Here is a 20,431-nt window from a genome sequence, read left to right as displayed (position 1 = left end):
TTGTTATTTTTAATGAACGTGATCACTAAAAACTTGCAGTTAAGACAGATCTGGGAATTGAAACAAAATTCCGTGACTGTTAGGGATGTGTTTCATGTACTTTGGGAAGGCCGCAGTATGAGTTTAATTTACATAAATTTAGACCATATCACAGCCACAGATTACAACTAGCCCCAACTTTTGTAAATTTTTAGAGCTCTCGCTTGATGGTTACCACCATCCAAACTGGGTAAACTTAAGCTAGTATAGTGCAATGCCTACAAACATATCAGAGCCTGTTTGTCATGTTTCTCTTGGTTTCTTACACTGGACATCTTCTCCTGGCAGGCAGCATGGTGTGCAAATGTCATGGGTTGAGGTGGCTGGGCTTTGACCTCCTTGACCTCCGGCCAAGGTCAACCCACAACAGCATAGGGTGGGTGGATGGCTGTTACCCATCAGACATTTGACAAGCTGTTTCAGATCATCTGAACTTCCAGCCCCTCCACTGCCCAAAACCCCAGGGAGATGGATGCAAAATTATGGCTGACCTGCAAGTAATGTGCTCCTGCCTGGGCTGCTCAGTGCATCCAGCCACGCTTGCCTTTCGTCCTGACTTCTGTTTGAAAGCTGCCTCTGCTGTAGAGTGGCATATGGTTCAACCCCATTTGCTTTTGGCCTGTCAGGGATCAAGCTAGAAGAGGAAATACAGCAACAGACCCTGTCTGCTGTGGTGTGAAGTACATAGTTACTAAATCAGTGTTTTTGTGAACCTGGCTTGAGAGGGAGGCTGCAGGCAGGAGGTGCATGCAAAGGCTCTGGTACCTGTGGAAAGGATGGTGGAAACTTTCTGCATGCAGAACAATCACAAGACCCCGGCTCCTCAAAGACACAGAGAAGTTTGTGCAGGCAGGTGATGGTCTGGGAGGAAGAGTTAGGATTAGTCTGTGGTCTCTGACTTGGGTTGTACAGTGTGTGAGTCCCTTTCTTGTCTTGGGAATTGGATGGAGGGTCAGGCAGGATTCTTCTGAGTTTGGTTTAGCAAGGTCCAAAGCCTGTCTTCTCCATGCTTCAAAGTGTGTTTTGGTTTGCCCCTGTGAGGTTGCTGGTATGTGGCAGATGTGTGCGTCTGTCAAGAAGAAGTGTGCAGCGATGCCATGTCTGAGACATGGTCTGAAACAGTAGATAGAAGTGCAGCATTTCCTGGATTTATGTTGGGTAAATATTGTGATTTTTTTTTTCCTGTACCTGGTTAATTTTTGCTTACAAGAGGTGGGACAGAAAAAAATCCCATGGGAAACTGTTGCCTTTGCCCCAAATCAGTGCAGAGCTGCTTGGGAGAGCAGGCTTTTCTGGAGGACACTGAGCCCACTCTGTACCATGTGTTGCATTAAGCGTATAGAAATTTGACAGAAAATAAACCCCCTTGTGTTCCAGCTGATCCTCACACATCAGTGGCTGGGTGTGGCTGGGCCTAATTTCTGACTATTACCAATTCAGCACTGTGACTCTGGCTGAGCCCAACAAGAACTTCCACTAGCACAGATTCACAAGTAATGTGGTGTTGACACAATAGGTGTGATTGTGTTGAGTAAGAACTTGATCACAAGTTCACAGATAACCACAGATTGCAGATTCACACGCAACGCAGTTTACCAGTACTGTATGTCTGGCCAAGTTCGATAAGAATTTCCATGATTCAGATTCATATATACTGTGGTTCATTGAAGCAACAGGAAAGCACATTCAAGATTGCAGGTTACAGATGCACTTACTACAGAGTGTGAATATGTGTCATGACAAAAGTTGTAGTGACAGACATGTGAGAGTGATATATATAAATGTATATTACCGGGTCTTCTCCAACACAGTGGGAGGCACAAAGCTCACCTAAATGCATCCCTTCATGGGAGGAGGAGAGATACAGTCTGTCAACCAAGCAAGCAGAGGTGTTTTCCCTGCTCTTCTTTTTCCTTCTTTTGCTTTTCTTCACCCTGAAACTCCCTTTCTTTTATACAATAATTTTGGCCCTTCCCAAAGGAGTGGAACAATCACATGTCATAGGTGGGATTTTGGCAACCGTCGTCATACGTGTAAGGCATGTCCTCTTTTCTCTTCATTTGCATTTTAAGGAGTGTGAAAGTTAATATGAAAATGAGGCTTAATGAGGGTCTTGGTTACTTTTGATCAGAATTTAAAGTTGATAAAAAAGGTAAAATAATCGCTTTGGTCCTCCTGCATTGAAGCAGCAGTAAGGGCTGCCTGACCTTTGCCAGACCGTCTTTGAACACATCCTGATTTCCTCAATGGACCAGATTTGTAACACAACTTGTTATGGACAGTGAAGAGGGAGTGAGGCTGATGGCTGGTACAGAGGTGCAGATGCTTTCCTGTGCCTCACTGAAACAACATTGGGCCGTGAGGCCACCACTTCATCGCAGAAAACATTCTGCTGCTTGGCCTTGCTCGAGCCAGATGCAAGGTCAGTGATGGGGCCCAGCTCACGTTTTGTCAGCCAGCATCATCAATTTGTCACTGACCATTTATCACATTATTCACCCTGTGGTCACAGTCATGCAAACAACACCTATAACATTATCTCACATTGAGAGACATCACGAGCTGTGTATTTCTCTTTCTTGATCAGAGGGGACATCATAAGTTCATTTAACTTCATATAATTGACTTTTGGGATATCTCTCTAGGGCGATTCCTTGTCCTCCTCTTCCACATTTTTCATTTCCATCCACACAGATCTTATGCATACCTGACAGATAACCTGGGTTATCGTTGGTCACATAAATTATAATAATACACAAAATACAATAAGTGCAACAAAGAATAATAACAAAAATTGTGATAAGCTTTGTAGCCAGCCAGTAAACAAAAATCCTAACCCACCAAGAAGCTTGTTTAACCATTTGTTTTCCATACTACTTCTAAGATCTCTACTTGCTCTTGCATACTTCATATGATCTAGTTGGTTATAAAGATCTTTAGTTACATTTGGTATGTGAATGCAGCAGGTGTCATTAGACAGACTCAAATATCCACACACTCCATTTTCAGGAAATAGTAAAAGTTTAACATTAGTCTGTTTTGCACAGCAATTTTGGTTGTTGCCTGTAATTGTACCTTTACTTCCTTCAGTCCCACGTGAATTGCATTAGTCAGTGCTTTGATTTGTCCAGAAAGATTATATAACATCATTCCATCTTGGAATGCCATCAACTGGAGTTCCGACAAATACAACCTAATCTGAGAGCCCAATCCCTGAATTTCAGTTTTGTTGGAGTTTCAGTTATAAACTTTCCAATTATGATATTTCAGGCTGTTCAAGCGAGAAAAATTAAAATTTGTGTACCAATATCAACCTCTATGGGAACATCTGGTAATCCAATTGTTCCTTCCCAATTAATGCACCAGTTGGTAGGTCACGTATAATACCAGACACCACAGTGTGGCACTCCCCATACCCTTGGAATATGCATTCCTCATGGTGTATTAGTACACGTGTCCTGGGGAGGAGGATAAATAACGTAAATTGTTTCACTATTAGTCCCAAATTTTAATGATGGCTTAGTGATGTTGCAATTTCATATAGTTGTATTATTATTGATCCACTTTAAAATAGATTTTCCTTCCTCAGTTCCCCAAGTCAGATTTCTGTGTTTTTTCCACAAGATCTCCCAGGTTTTGGTCAAATCTGTAGTTAATATTTCCCAAGGTACTGGTGAGTTGGCATACTGAGGAAAAAATAAACATGCAGTTATTTGACTAACATTTTATGTTTATCCAAAAGCTTGGATTAACTGCAGCATAAAATTGGAAGCAAGACCTGACCCTCCATCTAGTAAGAATAATAGTACTTTATCTACATTATAATTGGAATTTCGGTTTCCAAATTTATCATGAAATCAAGAAGTATATATACTATCACCAAAAACTACCACCTTGTAGGCACTCTGGCTCTGTATATGGCAGGTCTTCACTCTACATGCAGTTCATCCAGACACAATTCCCCTGCTAAGGCAAAAAGTGGACAAATGCTCAGTCTTGTTGCTAGCCAGAAAGGTTAGGTTAAATTCAGGGTATAATCCACCTGGTACTGATCCGATATATTTTTTCTGAACTATCTCTTGCTTCCCAGGCATAAGGAGTTTTCAGGGTTGTTAATACCATTGTCACTGTCCCAGTTTGAGGCATTTTAACTGACAGAGGCTGGTCAGCATAGAAGCCAGTAGGTTGTTCCCCCAGCTTTCTTTCTGCATCAAAGCAGAGCCATAGGAGGCCTTAATTTTCAGATAACCATTTCCACTCCATGTATTATATAACTGATAGATGGCATTAGACAGTCAGATGCCACAGATGCCATCCAGGCTCACGGATTTTAAAAAATCACTTAACTAACCCATTGGAGCGTTCAACAAGACCATTAGCCTGGGGATATTATGGAATGCAAAATACCCATTGGGTTCCATCCTCTTTGGACCAAGCTTGAAATACCATGGCTGTGAAATGTAAGCCTTTGCCACTCTGAATTTCCCCTGGGAGGGGAAATGTGCTGAACCATTCTTTCATAACTCCATTGATACCTCCCAGATAGATAAACCACTGTAGGTTTATGAGCAGTGCCTGCAGGTGACACTGTACCCTTACGAACTGCATCTAGGAGATGGGAAGGTCCCCTCATAATCACACTCTGTCCTCTTTTTATCTGTTCCACCTTTTTCACCACTTGCACCAGGGACAGCAAACCCTTTTCAAGATCAGAGTGTCTCATTTTGGTGTTACTGAAAGAGTGGGAGCCTAACTCCAGTGGTATGTCCAGCTTTTCTGGCCCTTTTGCCATAGATTTCCTGGAGAGCCATGCTCACTGAATCCCCATTCTCTGTGAATAAGGTTGGTTTGATGTAGGGAACCGAGCTGTTGGCACAACCTCAATTCTTTTATTAACAATTCTAATACATTCACGTGCTGTTCACAGAATCACAGAATATGCCAAGTTGGAAGGGACCCACAAGGATCATTAAGTCCAATCCTTAGCACTGCACAGGACCCTCCCAAAGAGCCACACCTTGTGCCTGAGAGTATCATCCAAACGCTTCTTGAACTCTGTCAGGCTTGGTGCCGTGACCACTTCCCTGGGGAGCCTGTTCCAGCACCCAACCACCCTCTGGGTGAAGACCCTTTTTCTAATATCCAACCTAAACCTCTCCTGACAAACTTCAGGCCATTCCCTCGGGTCCTGTCACTGCTCACCACAGAGAAGAGATCAGTGTCTACCCCTCCTCCTCTTCCCCTCATGAGGAAGTTGTAACTGCAGTGAGGTTTCCCCTCAGTCCCCTCTTCTCCAGGCTGAACAGACCAAGTGACCTCAGCTGCTCCTCATAGAGCTCCCACTCAAGGCCCCTCACCATCTTCATTGCCCTCCTTTGGACACTCTCTAATAGCTTAATCTTTCTTATATTGCAGTGACCAAAACTGCACACAATATTCAAGGTGCAGAGCAGAGCGGGACAATCACCTCACTCGACCGGCTGGCAATGCTTTGCCTGATGGTTGGCCCTGGTTGGCCCTCCTGGCTGCCAGGGCACTGCTAACTTGTGTTCAACTTGCTGTCAACCAGGACCCCCAGGTCCCTTTCCACAGCACTACTTTCCAGCAACTCATTCCCCAGTCTGTATGTACATCTGGGGTTGCCCCATCCCACACGAAGAATCTGGCACTTCCCGTTGTTGAACTTCATGTGGTTGGTGACTACCCATTCATCAAGGTCTCTCTGCAGGGCCTCCCTGCCCTCAAGGGAGTCAACAGCTCCTCCCAGTTTGGTGTCATCTGCAGACTTGCACAGGATTCCTTCCAGTCCTGTGTCCAAATAATTTATGTAGACGTTGAAGAGTACAGGGCTCGAGATGAATCCCTGTGGAACCCCACCAGTGACAGGTCTCCAGCCTGATGTTACCCCATTCACTATTACCCTCTGTGCTCGACTCATCAGCCAATTGCTCACCCACCACATGATGTGTTTATCCAGCTGTGGGTTGGACATTTTGTCCAGAAGGATACTGTGAGAGACAGTATCAAAAGCTTTACTGAAAGCCAAAAAGATGGTGTCCACTGGCTTCCCTGGATCAACTAGGTGGGTTACCTTGTCATAAAAGGAAATTAAGTTTGATAAGCAGGACTTTCCTCTCATGAAGCCGTGCTGGCTGTGACCAATGACTGCATTGTCTTTCAGGTGTTTTTAAATACCTCCCAGAATAATTTTCTCCATAACTTTACCAGGCACTGAAGTGAGACTGACAGGCCTGTAGTTTCCAGGGTCTTCCTTCTTGCCCTTCTTGAAAATCAGGACAACGTTTGCCAGCTTCCAGTCAGCTGGGACCTCTCTGGATTTGCAAGGCCACTCAAAAACCATCAAGAGAGCTTTTGCAATGATATCAGACAACTCTTTGAGGATTCTTGGATCAATAGTTTTGTAGGGATCCAGCTGGAGCAGCAGATCCCACGCGATTTCATGGTTGACTGGGAGTTGATCATTATTGCAGTCATGGTCCTCCTGCTCAGAGCACTGAGACCCCCTTGGTCCATCATCTGTGTTGAAGATAGAGGTAAAGAAAGTGTTAAACACCTCTGCCTTGTCTCTGTCCCTGTTTGTGAGGTGACCATCCCCATCCTGTAACAGGCTGATGATATTTTTATACTGCCTCTTGCCCTTAATATATTTGAAAAAACTCCTTTGTTGTTCCCTACATTTTCCTGGCCAGCTTCAACTCCAGTTGAGCTTTGGTTGCACAATCTTTCTCCCTACAGTGACAAGCAGCATCTCCATATTCCTCTCATGCCACTTGACCTTGCTTCCACTGGGGATACACCTTCCTTTTTGCCTTATTTCCAAGAGAAGATCCCTGCTCAAGCCAAGCTGGCCTTCTGCCTCGCCTGCTTGACTTCTGACATTTGGGAATTGCCTGTTCCTGTGCCCTAAGGAGGTGATGTTTAAAAAGTGACCAGCACTGAGGGACCATAGCATCTGCAGAAACATTTTTCCAGGGGACCTTACTTACTAATTCCCCGAGCAGCCTGAATTCTGTTCTCCTCATGTCTGGAGTTGAGGTTTTGCTGGCACTCTCCCTCCTGTTGGCAGAGATTTTAAACTTGATCACTTTGTGGTCACTGTGGCCAAGGCAGCCGCCAATCTCCACTTCGCTCAAGAGATCCCCTCTGTTGACAAGCAGCAGATCAAGGAGGGCATTTTTCTGAATCAGCTCCCTTAGGACCTGTTCCATGAAGTTGTCATCCAGGTATTTTAGGAATCTTCTGTACCAGCTGTGTGGTGGTCTCAGTTTCTGGCAAATTGAAGTCCCTCATAAGGACAAGGGCAGTTGACTAAGTGTCTCTTAGTTCCTCAAAGATTAATTTGTCAGCATCATCATCCTGGCTGGGAGGTCTATAGCAGACTCCCATGATGACATCGGCCTTATTTGTTTGCCCCTTGATTCTTAACCAGAGTCTCTCAACTGTGCCATTGCCAGCTGTGAGCTCCACACATTCTAACCTTTGAACTGCCTGATGAAGGGAGGTGCCAGATTCTTCTCAGGGGTGCGCAGTGAAAGGTTGAGATGCAAGGAGTTGCATTAAAGAAAAGTTAGATATAGGAATTAATATATTAAAACCCCCACCCTTTTAACCATGAAGAGCCTCAAATGCTGGGAGGGGGTCCCAGAGAGGTTGTGGGATCTCCATCCTTGGAGATACTCAAAACTCTGCCGGACACGGCCCATCGCAGCCTGGTCTAAGTTGGTCCTGCTTTGAGGGGTAATTGGAGCAGAGACCTCCAGAGATTCCTTATACCTTTTTTATTCTACAACTTTAAGATCCAGGCTAAGCCTCTCCACTCCCAATCTTCTGACATCTTCCCTCAGTTCTCCCCATCAGAACAGCATAGCAGAAAAGTTTTTCTCTGGCCTTTAGGGAATAGTCCTAGGGCATTTGAGTGTGCTTTTGTACAAAAGACACATAATAACTGTCAAGACAGGAACCAAGTTTCTCTAGTGAGGTGTACAAACTGGGAACACCTTGTTCAGCAGTGACCACTTGCAGCAGGCTGCTGATCACATTAACTCAACAGTGAAGACAGTGTCAGACTCTAATGCCTTAGGACAGTCTCCCTTCTTAACAGCTTCAGGTGATGATAGTAGTGAAGATAAGAAAATATGTGTTACAATAATACTTGGCCCAAGAGCCGGTTCAACAAAGTTTCTTTTAGTTGTATATTCATGCTCTTTGGAGTTTCTCCATGGTGCATTTAGAGTGGCAAAGCAGCCAGTCTCAGGCTCTTTTAAGGAATGCATTCTGGCAATTTTGGGGTACTGCATGCAACAGTTAAGCAGTCCAAGTCTCCCAAAGGTAGGTAGAAGCCAAGAAATCACTTTTGTGCTTAGGGTGCAGTGTCCATGCAGGGAAAATAGAAAATACATGGAGAAATTAAAATGACAGATAGAAAGGCAGTCCATTTGCTAAATACTGCAAGGAATTTGTAGAAGTGGAAGTACATGGAGGTTAGAAAAGTATCTACAACATGACTCAACAACAGCAAAGGGGCACTAGAGCACAAGAAATAAAGAGCCATTATTTTTTCTTACAGCAACATCCTGCTGTCCAACTTCATGTCATATCTTATTGCTTAGTGCAATCTCATCTCAGAAAAGCTTCTGATGTCTTGCAAGGGAAAGAGCTATTGAGGAAAGAGGGGCTGCTGGAGACAGAGCTGGTGGTGGGACAAGACTGCAGGGCACAGAAACCGAATCTCTGGCCTATATAGGATGTGCATTGCAGGACTGGATTCAGTTCACCTTGACCACAAAGCAGATGAGATGACACAAGCTAAGGGCTGGGAGGAGATTTGAAGGTCTAGATAGGAGCATATTTCAATATGCAAAGAGAAAGCAGCAGTCATCCATCTGCATCATCAACCCACCACAGCATCTAGAAAATGGGGTGCCATAGAGCAGCAGAGGAACTGTTGTTGGGGTTGTGAAACTCATTCCATAGCCAGGTGAAAGTGAGAGCTGTTGGCAGCTCTGGAGTTTTCATAGTTAAGGGGGAGCTTGTTTAGTTGTTAGGCTTGTGTATCCTAAATATCCTCTGACGCTGTCAAATGCCTCTTGAAAAAGCAGATATTTGGAGTCCTTCTGTTCATGATTAAATCTTTTTAAGGGTAACATGTAATGCATTATTGACCAGTTGAGTTAGTGGAGAGGTTACAGTTTTCCAGCTCTAATAGAAGCATAATCTAAATTATTTGTTTTTAAATCCATTCTGCGGAGTGGTGCTGATGTGATTTTCATTTACAACCAATTGTTAATTAGGCCAAGCTTCAGTGGGCATTTCCTATTTATTTTGTCCTTTGGTCTTGCTTAGTCAATGTGTGCATGTGTGTGTGAGCTGCTGTTTTTCTGCAGTATCATTTGCAGTCATTTCACAGCCTGTTCCTGGGCACCTTACAGGCAGTCTCTCTGCCACAGACTGGAGAAAGACTGCCCCCCCCACCTATCCTGTCCACCCTTTGCTTCTCATGGTTGGACACGCTAGAGTCTGATAATGACACTTTATGTGCCAGCTTTCATGACTTGCTGATTATTTTAGTGAACACAGAAGCCTGTAGAAGACAGAAGGAGGAGTTGCTGGAGCAGAAGAGGGGATGGATGGTGCAGCAGCAGAACGCAGTAACACTACAAGGGTTACTGCCCCAGGGACAATGGTGGATGGCAATGGAAAGTGATAAGGAAGTTAGGGGTGCCTCTAGCCCAGAGGTGCCTCTTGAGTTCACTATGGCCTGGGGCATAAAAGAGAGTTGCTGAGTGGTTCCAGTAAAGGAGTGAATATGTAGATATATAAGTACTGAAATAAATGTAGAAATACTGAAGAAGATTGGGAAATGTAAAAAAATCCTGAAGAATTGCTTGAAAACAGTTCTATTTGGTCCAGGTTCAAGACCGCTAACAAATGAACTTCTCTGGCACATTTTTTTGCCTTCATTGGTAAGTATCTGTGAATCTCTGCTTTTTAAGGTTTATATGAATGAAATGATGGAGTGACCACTGCTCAGGCATGTATTTTGGAAGAGTGGTGGACTAGATACTTTCCACAGATTCTTCCCACTGCTGTTTATCCTGATGTCTTCTGTGTCAACGTTGTGTCTGAATACTAACTAACCCTCTTTTGTCACATCTGTCTTCTTGCAGGCATATATGCTGAAGTCGTTTGAAATGAATGGCCTGCCCAAGGTAGTCCCTTTAAGTTTGCCTTATCAAGACTTCAGAAAAGACATGTCAGACTACTGGGAAAAGCCTAAGGTATCCCAGCGGATAAAGAAAGTTGATTTTTCAAATATTGTCTTGACTGCTCCTTGCAAACCTCTGGAACCTTATCTGGAAATGAATGGAAAAGAAGAGGAGGAAGAAGATGAGGAAGACTACGAGGAGGAGGAAGATGAGGAGGATGAAGGGGAGGAGGGAAGCAATGAGATTGACATGCACAGTGGTTCCAGCAGCGACCTGAGTCAAAAAAGCACAGAGCGCAGCCAGGAGTGTGCACCATCCACACTCCTGGCTGATGACCAGAAGGGATCGAAGGGTCGAGCATCCACTGCTGACGGGGACGTGGAGCTGGAGGAAGGCTCAAAAACACTAGTGCTGTTTTCACCAGGTGATCTGAAAAAGTCTCCTGTGGCCACAGACTTAGCTCCAGAAGTTGATCTGGGCACTCTTGCTGCACTGACACCTCAGAGCGAGCGGCCTCAGCCTATGGGTAGCCAACTGGATGTATCTGAGCCAGGGACCCTGTCCTCAGTCCTTAAATCTGAACCAAAGCCTCCCGTGGCAGTGGCTACAGCTTCCTCCCCCTTTACCAAAGTTGAGCGCACATTTGTTCATATTGCTGAAAAGACCCACTTAAATGTCATGTCTTCCAGCAGCCAGCTGATGCGGCATGAGGAGTACTGCCCTCCGGGACAGTTTGAGGAAGTAATTATTGAAGAAGAGCTGGAGGACAACTTGGTCCTGGTAGAGAATGGAAGCATACATTCGGGGTTAGAAGGGGCGGAGACCGAGAGCTGTGCACTTTCAGCTAATCACATTGAAACCACCTCAGAGACAGTGGGGGAGCAGCTGGCCCTTCCCAACGGCATAGCAAAGCCTCCTGAGGACAAGCAGAAGCTCTCCAGCAAAGTGGTGCTCTCGCTGGATTTGGAAGAGCCTGGCAAGGTGGTTACCAGGGAGACTGGTCTTGAGAAGCCAGCATCAGTAGCAGGACACCTTAAGCGAGAAGAGACCCTCCTTGACACACCACAGCAGGGCCCCAGGAGGCTGCTGGGCTCCAGGTATAGAAGTCGGATACCCATTTTGTTCTCTGAGGAGGATACCGGCTCAGATCTTTCAACTTCACTCTCAGCCAAAGAACGGCTTTATAAGAGGGCAAAGCAACCTGACTTGGCTCGCCTGGTGATGGAGAAGAGACAGAACCGCCTCATCCGGCTGGCCTCTGGGGCTTCCTCCTCAGCCTCCTCCAGCGACGAGAGACGGCGAGCCTCAGAAACCCTGTCAGCCACTGGTTCTGAGGAGGACACCCATGACTCTGATGATTCTATCCCAAGGAAGGGAGGGAAGAAGGCTGCACTCCTGGGGAAAGAAGAGAGACCCATAAGCACAAAGAGCAGAATTCCTCGTCCTGTCACACCAGTGAAAACACCACTGGAGGCAGGAAGGTCAGAGATCTCCGTGGCTGTCGCAATTGCAGGGCTGTGCAACTCCCCGCAGGATGCGGCTGCTGTCTGCAGGTAAGATCAAAACAGTGAGAAATGCAAAGTGTTGGGCTTTTTGAGGAGACAGAGCCATGGCTCTGCTCTTCTCCCATGACTTCACCCTTCACTCAGCTTGAATGCATGGTCCATCTTTGTTTCCTACTGTCATTTCAGCTCAGCGGTGTGTGTAATTTTCACCTCTCTGTCTTCTTTTTTTGAAGCCTCTCTTCACTTGCCCTGGCTTTCCTTCCACAACCTCTTTCACTTGATCTGATCCTGCTAATAGCATGTGCCCCTTGCAGAAACTCCCCTTCATCCTCCTTCTTTTCTTCCCATGCAGGCTTCAGACACAGAGACCAGCTGGAGGTGTCCCAAATGAATGCCGAATAACGCAGGTACAAAGCCGGCTTCCGTCTTCACCAAGTTCTACTTCTCTTCCTCCACGGAGCAGCTCACGGAGGTCCAGCGGTGCATCCCCTCGGAGCCCTGTCCTTCCTTCAAGGAACCCCAGTACGTCCCCCAAAAGCCAGCTGCCACCTCGGAGGGAAAGTCCTTCTCCCTGCCGACAGCGTAAACCAGGGACTGCTCCTCAGCGAGTTCCTCCTTCCCCCCGACCTCAGCCCTCAGCTCAGGCTCAGGGGCCAACAGGAGATTCCCTGCCATCTCCTAGCATGGCCAAAAAACGACAAAGAGGAAAAACCCAGACTCAGAGTCCAGCAACCAAAGGAAAGCAGATGTCCCTGGAAAGTAAGGCAGCTGCCAGATAATGATCTTCTTCTGCGAGCCCAACACACTGGGTAACTTCTGAGTATAGTATACACTTGAGATGCTGCAGCACAGCCTTCCATGCTGGACCCACGAGTGTATAGCAGTAGCTGTACTTCAATGCTTCACTCACACTCTCACCCCACACTGCAATCAGCTCCCATGGGCCTGACAGCCTCTGAGCCACGGAGCCTTCTTCAAGGGAGACATCCAGCCCGCAGCTCACGCTTGCTAGCGCACAGCACCAAACAGTGACCCCAGGCAGCCTGCCCAGTGCCTGGCCCTCCTCCCTCCCCAGGGATTCCCCTCTCTCTGTTAGCAATACCAGTCTCCAACACCACCCCCAGCTGTGGAAAGAGGAGCAGAGGAGAAGAGAGCAAGGCCTGCTAAAGAGGAAGGCTCCTGTCCTTCAGGCAGCTCCCTCCTTTCTCCTTGCTGGGAAAACACCAGCCTTGGGCGCTGCCATCTACCTGAATGTTGGCTCACCTCCTGCCATCTCTGTTAGCAGGGGATTGCCTCCAGCTTAGCCAAGAGGGAGGGATGTGTCCTTGTGTGCTGAGAGAAGAGAAGCAGCAAGGTGGAGGGGGCTCTTCTTTCCAGAGATCCCTCTACAGGTGGGCACTGGGAGACAGGCAGTTCTTGCTGGATGCTCCTACCTGCTCCAATATGTCCCACAGAGGATGCCATCTGGCATTGCTGCTCAGTTGACACTGCTGCTGTTTCAGCAGACACCTGTGTGGTGGGTACTCAGGTGGAAGTAGGGATGTATTGGCAGCTTGCTGGGAAATCAAGAGGTCTTGCTAATTAATGTAGAAGGGAGCACACTGCAGCCACTTCTGTCTCAAACACCAGACTGTGATCTGTGGACACCGCATCTCCCAACAAGGGTGGTCCCTCTGGCCCTGAGCGTGGTTGGTGCCACAGACCTGTAGTCCACCAAACACAGCTCCATCATGAAGATGTGAATAGTCACTGGATGCCTTTAGCTTTGGTGCCCCTTGCACCTAAATTTCTTGTGTTTTATTGTCACGCTCTTGGTGTTTGTGAATTTTGGCACTGTGGTTGAAAGTTCCCCTACGTGGCAGGGTGGGAAATTATTATCCTGTAGTATACCCAAAAGATGCTGCTTTGCAAGGAGAGGTTTGCTGGCACGCTGTGGATACCCTGTGCATTTCTATCCAAGAGTATAGTGGGTTGAGTGGCAGAGGTCAGGTTTCTGTCTTTTTCTTGGTGCTCAACTCTGCCACATGTTGCGTCAGCACTAACAGTGTGAACATAAAAGTAAGGACTGTGCTCTTCAAGTAGTATTATCAGAGCAGAAGCTTAGCACTCAGCTAGAACTAAATCATTCAACTTTTTAGCCCCCAGACGAATTAGGAAGGCTTGAAAATAAAAGTGAGGAGGACCTGGCCACATTTGAAGAGATCTTGAAGTAGATGAAATTTTCCCCACACCTCACAGGAGAAAATAGTCCAGATCCAAATAGTTTGGGCTTCACACCATTGTCATGCCTAAAAGAGGCTCTGCATGAGGCAGAACAAAAACACAGCTGCTCTGTACACCTATTCTTGCAGCTGCAACTACCTGCAAATATTTTCTATTTGCAGACAACAAAGCCTGATGAAAGGAGTCTGGACAGTAATAACCTTGATTCATTTGGACATGAATGCAAGCAGTCACACTGATGGCTATTGAGTCCAAGAAATCCTGAAGTTGTTCATATCTACAGGATATTCCAGGAACTGTCCTGGAAAGGAGCATGAGAGCTGTGACAGGGTGGCTGGGAGAAAAGGGTGCTCCTTGGACACCCAAACAGGGAAATGTCTAGAAACAGGACACAGGAGTTACCTCTTTATATGGCAGTTGCCAATGCTAAGAATTTATTTCACCTAGTTCAAAATGTTTTCCAGTGACATGGTTCATCCTGGTTGGGTAAACAGCAGAGCTTCCACTCTAGAAACACATGCCCTCATCTTTGCAGAGCAGCATTGGCAACTCAGAGGGAACTCAGGCTGTGGTATGATGGACTGTGCAGATTTTGCCACCAAAAGCAACATCCCTCCAAATTCCAGCTGCCTCATTGCACTTCTACCACCTCACAATGGAGCAGTTATTTGTTAAAGTGGCTGGAAATGCTTATCCAACATGAAAACAACAGCTCTGGTTTTCTGGTTTGGTTTTCATCTGGTTCAGTTCATCAGTCAGGTTCACCATTTGGTCACACAATAGAAGAAGGAGAGGACAGAGAGTGTGACCACTTCTAGTGGCACTATAATGTCATATGAGTTTGAAGTGTGGGTCAGAATAGAACCTAAATATGTCCTGCAGGTTTAGAAACTAGAAAACAGAATAAACACAAACACAGATTCTTCTGAGAAACATAAATCATAATGGGACTCCTATTAATTTATCGGAGGGCTATTAATTTTAGTGTGTTCAGATGGTAAGACTTTGTCGTGAAGCCTTTACCAGATCTCCATCCAGGTCTTAGATGCACCTGCCAAAAATGACACCGAAAGAGCTTGGAAAGAGGACTACAGGACTATTAACGGGGTTAGCAGACCTGCCTCATCATGGGAAGCCAATAAAGCACAATCAAAGTATTTGTTCAAGAGAAAGTTTAAAGGAGAGTTTTTGGCGGCACACCTATACCCATGTCAGGGAGGAAGCTCCAGGGCAGAGACAAGGTCAGGTTGGACAGGGACCTGAGTAGCCTGCTCTTTTGGAAGGTGTCCCTGCCCATTGGGAGTGGGGTTGGAACCAGATGATTTTACAGTCTTTTCCAACCCAAACCATTCTAGGATTCTATGATCTTCCATCTGGCACATGAAGGAGGGAGTAGCTGAGAACAGCAGAGGAAGAAATTGGGCAAGCTTTTAGTTGTGAGCAATCCTCCAGTGAAACTCCTACAGAAATGTGGGGACTTTTTCTTAATAAAAGGTTTCTAAGAAACCGAGTTTTATTCTAAGGGGTCTTTCTACCATGACCCAGCCACAAGTAGCAGGCAAGATGCTGATGACACCAAGGTAGCATCTCCTTGTGGTGCAGTAGATTCCTGGTCCCACCAGGACTCGTGCCAAAGCTGTCATAGGCTGGAGAGGCATGAGACAAGTCCCACAGTTTTCAAAAAGCCAGAGAAAGATCAGCAGCACAAAAAATAACAGCCATTCCCAGCACTGTTTGACAGGGCTGGGCTGAGGGTGCAGCTGAACCCACAGAGATCTGGGACTAGCATTAGTCATCTCTCCTTGTGGTCATGCTACCAGACTCCCTGCCCCAGCACCTTCCTGCTTCCCAGCTGTCTCTGACATGGAGCGGAGCAGGAGAATGCATCAAAAGCATGGTGTCTCCAGGTCATGTCTTCTGGGGTGGTACCCCAGGGTACTCCCATCACTGGGGAGCAGCACACCCTGTTTGCAGGAGTTCACAGTCCTCTTGTTTGTCTCTCAAGAGGCATTTTCCAGCAGGTGGATCAGCAGGGATACTCTCTGTTAGTATTACGGGGAAAACAGTCCTCTAAAAGGGTTAACAACTCCTCTGGCTCCTCTCTTCTTCCACTGCCCTGCAGGGAAGTTGGAAGGGCACCTGCCACAGTTGGAGCAAACACAGGAAATCATGTTTGGGAACGAGAGGGGATGAAGCTGTGATGTTAGGGAGAAGTTAAGTGGTGGAGGAATGCCAGATGATCTAGTCTGGCCTCACAGAACAGGATGGGCTACCACATCCCAGAAATGTGGGGAGGCAAGATCCTGCTGTTCTCTGCAATGAGTCCTGTGCAAACTCTGTCAAGCCTCGAGGACACATGGGACTGCTCAAATACTGCTGTTGGTGTGTAGCTGTGTCCTTGCTGCAGAGGAGAGAAGATTGAAGAGAAGACATTGCTGACCAGAGCAGAGGAAATGTCTAGGAAGAATAAAAAAACACATGTGGGGTCAGGGAAAGAGAAGCAGGTTTCCCAGAACTTTCCCATGTTTGTGAGAATTTCTAGAAACAGCCTCACGCTACGTGGTTCCCATCAGTGTCTTTGCTTCAGGGTCTGTCCTGGCCAGCTGCAGGTAATCGTGCCCATGTGTGTTTTGAGGGAACTCCTGGGACAAGCTACCACTGTGCCTACATCTGTGTGTGCATTGGCATGGGCAGTGGGAACAGACAGGTCTAGTTCAGGGGAGCTTTATGGGGTCCCATATGTGTTGGGACTATGTGTCTTTGGGACTGCCTGGTGTCATGCTGAGTCTTCACATTGCAGGGGTTTTATCTGCCAGCCGAGAGAAGGTGGCACACTGGCTGGTAAAAAGAGTCGGTGGCTGTTGCCTGGTCAGGAGTTGATTGCAAAGAAACAGGGATAGAGGGGGGATGTGCCAAGTGGCAAATCTGAGTTGTCAGTGCTAAACCAGTGTGACAACAGATTATATGAGCAGAAGAAGAAAAAGGACCAATGCCACCACTCAGACTAATACCGTGGAGAGGCTCAAATACACAGATGGATGGAGCTGCTTAATTGATTTGTCTGGTTGGCAGCATAAAAACACTTCTGCTTACCTTCGTGCAAAAGATGTTTTGGTAACAGATGTCTCTGAGTCAGTTGTGCTTGGAATCTGTGAGGGGCAGGAGACTTTCTAAATAAAGAATATTATAATATATATGTTATTATAACAATATAATATAACTAGTGACCATTATATATAGTGGCTAAAGGTTAAAAAGGATCCTGCTATTTTCAAGGAAGTCTTCTGATACTGTGACTTCTAATGTGTGCAGGACTGACTGCTGTGTGCAGTGAATGTGGGTGGGGGAACAGGCTACCACCCTACCAAAGTGCATGTGAGCTGTGAGGCTCCACTTGCCTGAGCACGAACTAGGGCCAAAGCACCACAGCTTGGGGGGTTGGCAGCTGTCATAGTTGCCATGTGACCTGTAATAGCTCCTGGAATTACGTACATCTCTGTGGGGCATGGACCAGGATCTGAAGTGTCACTGCTGCCTTTGACTAACACAAGCATTGAGAGTTTGGTGGTGAAACATTTCAATTGAATGCAAGTTGTATCAGGGCAAGAGAATGTTTCACGTTTCTCCTTTCCAACACAGAGGTGTTTTCTCAGTGTAGATCCTGCTCCAGTAGCAGCTCAGTGGTCCCTTAGTGCACTTCTTTCTTCTCTGTATAGTTTACTGACCCATGGCATGATCCCACCACTATTCTACATGTATAGGCACCAATGCTCACCTAAGGCCTTGCCCTACACATCAATCACCTGCAGTTAAATTAATCTTGTGAACACAGTAAAAGTCCCATTGTGGACATGATGAGTCTGGTATCAAATGAATTTCTTCTGGCTTAACTGAAACATGCCAGTGCTTTATCTGTTTTCCAGCTGCTCTTACAGCTCCACAAGAGGGAGAGAGCTTGGCCTCCTGTTCAGGCCCTTTCCTCTTGGGGTGCCTGCTTGTAACTGGGCTTCTGGGTGGAAGCCTGTGGGCTCACTCTGTGCTGGTTCCCGAGGTCCTCTGCAGAACCCCAAATAGTTGTTGTGCTCTTTATTAGCCTGTTGCTGCACTCCAAGGGTCTGGGATTACGCTGGCAGTGACAGCAGAGCCAACTGATGTTAAGCCTTCCCTGTGAGCTTTGGCATTGGTATCTTTGCAAGGCCAGAGAATATCTGTTGTTGCCAGCCTGATGTGAGCTATAATCCAGAGTACAGCCAAAATCCCATGAAATGACAGTGATTTGTACACCATCACTCTCCTGTCCCTTCATTCCTAATGTATCTCCTCTAGCAAATCTTGTCTTCAAAGTCACCATATACTCCCTGCAGGTCAGCCCCTCTATGCTTGGGGGATTGAAGCCCTCTTGGATTCTGCAGAGCTTGAGGCAGACTTGGCCACCAACCTATGCAGCATGCCCTGCACCATGCAGGCCAGTGCTCTTGGTCATAAGGAGGAACATCCCTTTTATTTCTGGAGCTGCAAATGTCTGGAAAGCAGGTTTAAAGTAAATATCGATGCCCTCTGTGCTGAAAGGAGGAAGGGAGCTACCAAATCCAAATGGATTCCTGGTAGGGACCGAGATAATAACTGCTCCTGCTCTTAGCTCCTAAACCAGAGGGGCCTGCAGGTGTGAGACCTCTGCTTTGGTGAGGATACTGCTGGACTGGTATCAGCGTGGGGCTTCTCAGTTGCTGCTCTGCCTCTGGCCTTGTTCATATTGCCCCTGCCTGGAGCACAGGAAGGTCTGACATGGGGTCACTGGAAGAGGCAGGGGCTAACATTTACTCAGCACATGGGTAGGTGAGGCCAAGGTGCATGGCATGGGCTCTGGGACTATTGCCTGCAGAGGGGGGGATGAGCTCTGCAGGACATGGAGGTTTAGTGGAGGAGTCCAGGCTCAACCATGTGTGTGAAAACCAGTGTCAGCGACACTACTGTGCTCTGGGACCTGGGCTGCTTCTTCTCCAGACAGGAATTGGAGGTGGAAACACAGATAATTTTATATATCTCCTTTTAACATGATAGCATGTGATTCTACACTAGACATTGTATCTGGCACACCGATATTTTCCTTCGCCTCTGGCACACTCTGGAGACAGGACTTCTGCTCCTTGGTACTGCCTGCCTGGAAATGTGACTGGGTCCAAAGGCTAAGTCTCTCTACATATCTTCTTTGCATTCTTTAGGAAAGCAGCTGGAGAATGTTTACACTCTGCAAACAGAATGTAGGACTCCGACTGAAGAACCACAATCCGGTTCAACTGCATGGCAAATTTCTTGGCCATAAAATCTGGCATGCATCACAGAGGCCCTGTCTGTGTACAGATCCACCTGGCATTTGTCATAATTTCAGATCGCATCTTAAAGAAAAATAAATGATGATGCCATTTCTTGTTCATACCAGACACAGTTGTCATTAGATTTGTTATTAAAAGGGGATTCTCGATCATGCCATTAAAAGCCTGTCTACCTTTTCATTGGTGTCTTCTCCTATTTATTGGTGTTGCCACATGTGAAGCAGGAATACCACCTGAATTGCTGCCAGGGGACCTTGTCTACAATTGTGCTTGGGTTGCATTCCAGCTGTGTGGCAGCTCTGCCCCCCCTTCCTTCTCTGAAACCTCCTGCAGAGTTGTGCCCAGGTTATCATAAAATCTCCTCGCAAGGTATGTTCGTTTTTTCCTATATCATGTCAACTCCGTTGGCTGTGACTAACCCCAAAACACTGCTGGCAAGGACCAAGAGCATTACATTATTTCCATATGAGCACTGATGCAGCTTCTGCCTGGTGCATGTAAACAGGCCTGCCAAAGCTCAGAGCTGTGTGATTTGCTGGCAACCTTTCACTGTGTCACAGTGGTAAAAGTGGCTCTCTCTTCTCTGATTCATGCAAGCAGGCAAAATCAGAGGAACAGCTTGGAGGAATCCACCAGAGCGGGCCTGTTGCTATTCATGCAAGACATGTTCCTGCATGATGAATCTTGTTCACAACCACACATCAGGCAGCAGGCTCAGCCATCCAGTTCCAAAACAGCATCTTTCAGAGAGCAAAGCCTGCTTTTTTAGCAAAATGAAACCAAACTAAAATAAAAATTTAAAAAGTAGCATTTGTAGAGATGTTTGCAGGACCTACATCTAGCTGGTCCATGCAATCCAACTGGGACCTGCCTGGGGGATCTTCACTGAACTCCAGAGCTGGCCAGGGACAGTGTTTCACATGACTAGTCTCTTGCTCTTCCATTTTGTATGGTTTTCCCAATTTGAGCACCACTGGGATCATAACAATATCTCCCTGACCCTGTCTGTGCTGAGACCAACCGGCTGGGGCTGCAGCTGAACCTGCACATTAATATGCAGGAAGTGGAGCAGAAGTAAACCAGTAATGTGGCATGGTTTGACTTT

The 20,431-nt window shown here is 46.5% G+C and overlaps 1 protein-coding gene across 5 annotated transcripts in view; it reads left to right on the top strand.

The window, feature by feature from the left end:
* TTBK1 (tau tubulin kinase 1) overlaps positions 1–19,504 on the top strand; it is a 108,600-nt gene extending 89,096 nt beyond the window's left edge. For all 5 annotated transcript variants that reach the window (XM_051793029.1, XM_051793030.1, XM_051793028.1 and 2 more), the window contains 2 exons: positions 10,227–11,818; positions 12,123–19,504. In XM_051793029.1, the coding sequence (XP_051648989.1) occupies positions 10,227–11,818; positions 12,123–12,549 (2,019 nt within the window). In that variant the 3' untranslated portion in view covers positions 12,550–19,504. The remainder of the gene's footprint in view (positions 1–10,226; positions 11,819–12,122) is intronic.
* The last annotated feature ends 927 nt before the right edge of the window (positions 19,505–20,431 follow it).

This window comes from Manacus candei, unplaced genomic scaffold, assembly GCF_025592945.1.
Source record: "Manacus candei isolate 608988 ecotype Guabito, Panama unplaced genomic scaffold, ASM2559294v1 h1tg000035l, whole genome shotgun sequence".
In the NCBI taxonomy this organism is placed as follows: domain Eukaryota; kingdom Metazoa; phylum Chordata; class Aves; order Passeriformes; family Pipridae; genus Manacus; species Manacus candei.
The sequence above is the reverse complement of the archived record's forward strand: the minus strand, read 5'-3'. Positions and strand labels throughout refer to the sequence as shown.